The following is a 2,500-nucleotide window of genomic DNA, read 5'->3' as shown; positions in this document are numbered from 1 at the left end:
CCCAATGTGGTGTGGTGTTCTATCTTCGATATGTTTTCTCGCTCTTTCTTGTACTTTGTCCAGGATGCTGAGATATTTGTTGTTTGCTCCTCCCCAAGCGAGGCACGAATACTCGAGTGAAGAACGTATCTGTGCCTTGTAGAGGAGTTCCTTCCCTTTACCATCCAATAGCCAGCTAATTCTTCGTAGGGATGCAATTTTCTGTGAGGCCTTCCTTGCTAAGCTCTCGATGTGGCTTTTAAAGGTCATCCTTTTGTCAAAAATTGTTCCCAATATTTCTATTTCCTCTTGTGATTTAATAGATTTTCCATTAAAATTCACTTGGATGCTGCTATCAGATCTTTCGATTATCATGAGTTGAGTTTTGTTAGGAGCAAATGAGATTTGCCATTTCTCTCCCCATGCTGAAATTTGTGCAAGCTTATCGGTTCTTTGGGTTCGTAGCTAAGGGATAAAGTGCCATTATTTGCAAAGGCTTTTGCTTCAGGGATGAGATGAAGCATGTCGTTTAGGAAGATGTTCCACATGAGAGGACCTAATATACTTCCCTGGGGGACTCCTGCTTCTATGTTGTAATAGATTGAATGTATTCCATTTAGGACAACCTTCATTTGTCTGTTCTGTAAATAACTTTCTAGCAGTTTCAGGAGACCATTTCCCACTCCATAAGATTTTTTCCCCACTAGTCCTTAGTGCCAGACTCTATCGAAAGCTCCTTCTATATCAAGTGCAAGCACAAGGGTTCGCTTTTCATGGTCCAATGCTCTTGTCCATTCTGTTGTCATAAGCAACTGTAGGTCAGCAGCCGAGTGGTTCTTTCGAAAACCATATTGCCTTGTAGAGAGCAAGAGATTTTTATTAAGATGGTCCGTTAAACGTGAAGCTATTATTTTTTCAAATAATTTGCTCACTGTAGAGAGTAACGAGACTGGGCGGTAGTTTTTTAGATTTGTCACCTTTTTTAAAGATAGGAACTACATTACTCTGCTTCCATGTCTTGGGCCATCTGCACGTGCTTAGACAAAAATAAAAAAATTGAAGTTAGTGGGTATGATAGCTCTTTAGCACACCTCTGCAAGATCCGAGGACTGATACCATCAGGGCCAACTGCCTTTTTGGTATTAATGTTTCGCAGCAGTTTCTCCACTTCTTCCATGCAAGTTGATATTTTGCAAATCTTTTCGCTGAAAATGATAGACAGAATCGGTGGCTTTCTTTTGGGATGAGGAACCATCATTTTTTCAGAAAAGTGCTTGGCTAGTGCATCTGCTTTCTCTTCTGCACTTAAAGCAGTGCTTCCATCATGTCTTACCAGGGGAGCTATGGTTCCATCTCTGGTGTTTCCCTGATCATCTTTTACAATATTCCACGATAGCTTACTTCCTATTTCTCCCATCCGTAGTTTTTCTTTCGTGTTTATTTCCCACTGATGAATGGCCCATTTCTGGATGTGTTGCATGCTGCGTATAGTTTGCTTATGAATTTCCTTGTTTCTATCAGTAGGGTTTCTTTTATATCGGATCCATGCATGGTATTTTTTCTCAGAAGCCTTTTTGCATTGAGGACCAAACCATGGTTGGTCAGAAGGCTTTAACGTATGGGTTGAATGCGGGACAATGCGATCTTGTAGATTCAGCAAGGTGGACGTGAAAAAATTTACTTGATGGTCTACGTCCCCTTGTAAAATGTCATCCCATTTTATGAGAGACAAGGATTCTCTGAACTTAGTCCAATTTGTCTTATCCCACTTCCAGAGCGTGCGACCGTATCCCTTCTCCCTTGTTGTTCTTAAATTAATCTTTGTTAGGATTGCCTCATGGTCTAAGGATCCTACATAGCCGATTGGACAACACTTTATAATATGAGGAGGAAGGTCCGTGACAACTGGGTCCAGAGAAGATCCAGAACGATGTGTAGGAAAATTTACGAAGTTCTGGAGGTCATAAGTTGCCATGACTTCGTCAAAGTTTGCTTGGACTCTATGCTGATTAAGATCTCCAAACAGTATGATATGTTGGCAGTCATGGCTCCTCACGAGGTAGTCAAGATTTTGCATCAGAAAATCCAGCAATAAGGTCCCTTGATGTGGCGGCCTATAACATCCACAGAATAAAATGCCCTTCCTCATTTCATCTGTAATTTTGAAAATAATCATTTCGATACCTTCTGGTAGAGAGATGTTAAGGGTCTGGAGTTGTAGGTCTGCTTTATAACAGAGTGCAATGCCTCCGCCCTGTGTATTTCGATCCCTTCGGATCCAAGTTGAGTATCCTGGAATACGCGCATAGTTTGCAGGAACTTTGTCGTCAAGGAAGGTCTCAACTGCAAAGACTATATCGGCCTTTTCTTTGTTAACAAAATGGGTAAATTCCCCAATGTTAGTGTGGAATCCTCTCAGATTTGCCGACATAATTCGCATTTCATTTTTAGTTCATTTGCCCATAATATCCTCCACTCTGTGTGACATTTTGAGGATATCGCATTGGCACTGAATATGTCA

At 41.1% G+C, this 2,500-nt stretch overlaps 2 protein-coding genes across 2 annotated transcripts in view; both read right to left on the bottom strand.

Annotated features, from left to right (window-relative positions):
- LOC122257201 (uncharacterized) overlaps window positions 1–354 on the bottom strand; it is a 2,901-nt gene extending 2,547 nt beyond the window's left edge. The window contains exon 1 of the mRNA XM_086550522.1: window positions 1–354. This exon is cut by the window's left edge and continues 277 nt beyond it. Coding sequence (XP_086406648.1) covers window positions 1–354 — 354 coding nt within the window.
- A 335-nt stretch (window positions 355–689) lies between these two features.
- Window positions 690–2,410, bottom strand: LOC147469224 (uncharacterized). Its single transcript, XM_086550520.1, has 2 exons — window positions 984–2,410; window positions 690–834 (listed from the first exon to the last, which is right to left on the bottom strand). Exons 1-2 carry the CDS (start codon window positions 2,408–2,410, stop codon window positions 690–692), a joined length of 1,572 nt encoding a protein of 523 aa, XP_086406646.1.
- Window positions 2,411–2,500: the final 90 nt, after the last annotated feature.

The sequence above is a fragment of the Penaeus japonicus genome, unplaced genomic scaffold (genome assembly GCF_977035675.1).
Source record: "Penaeus japonicus unplaced genomic scaffold, GWHDUDI00000001_assembly GWHDUDI00000023, whole genome shotgun sequence".
Lineage (NCBI taxonomy): Eukaryota > Metazoa > Arthropoda > Malacostraca > Decapoda > Penaeidae > Penaeus > Penaeus japonicus.
Note: the sequence above shows the minus strand (reverse complement) of the source record. Positions and strands in the feature narration are given on the sequence as shown.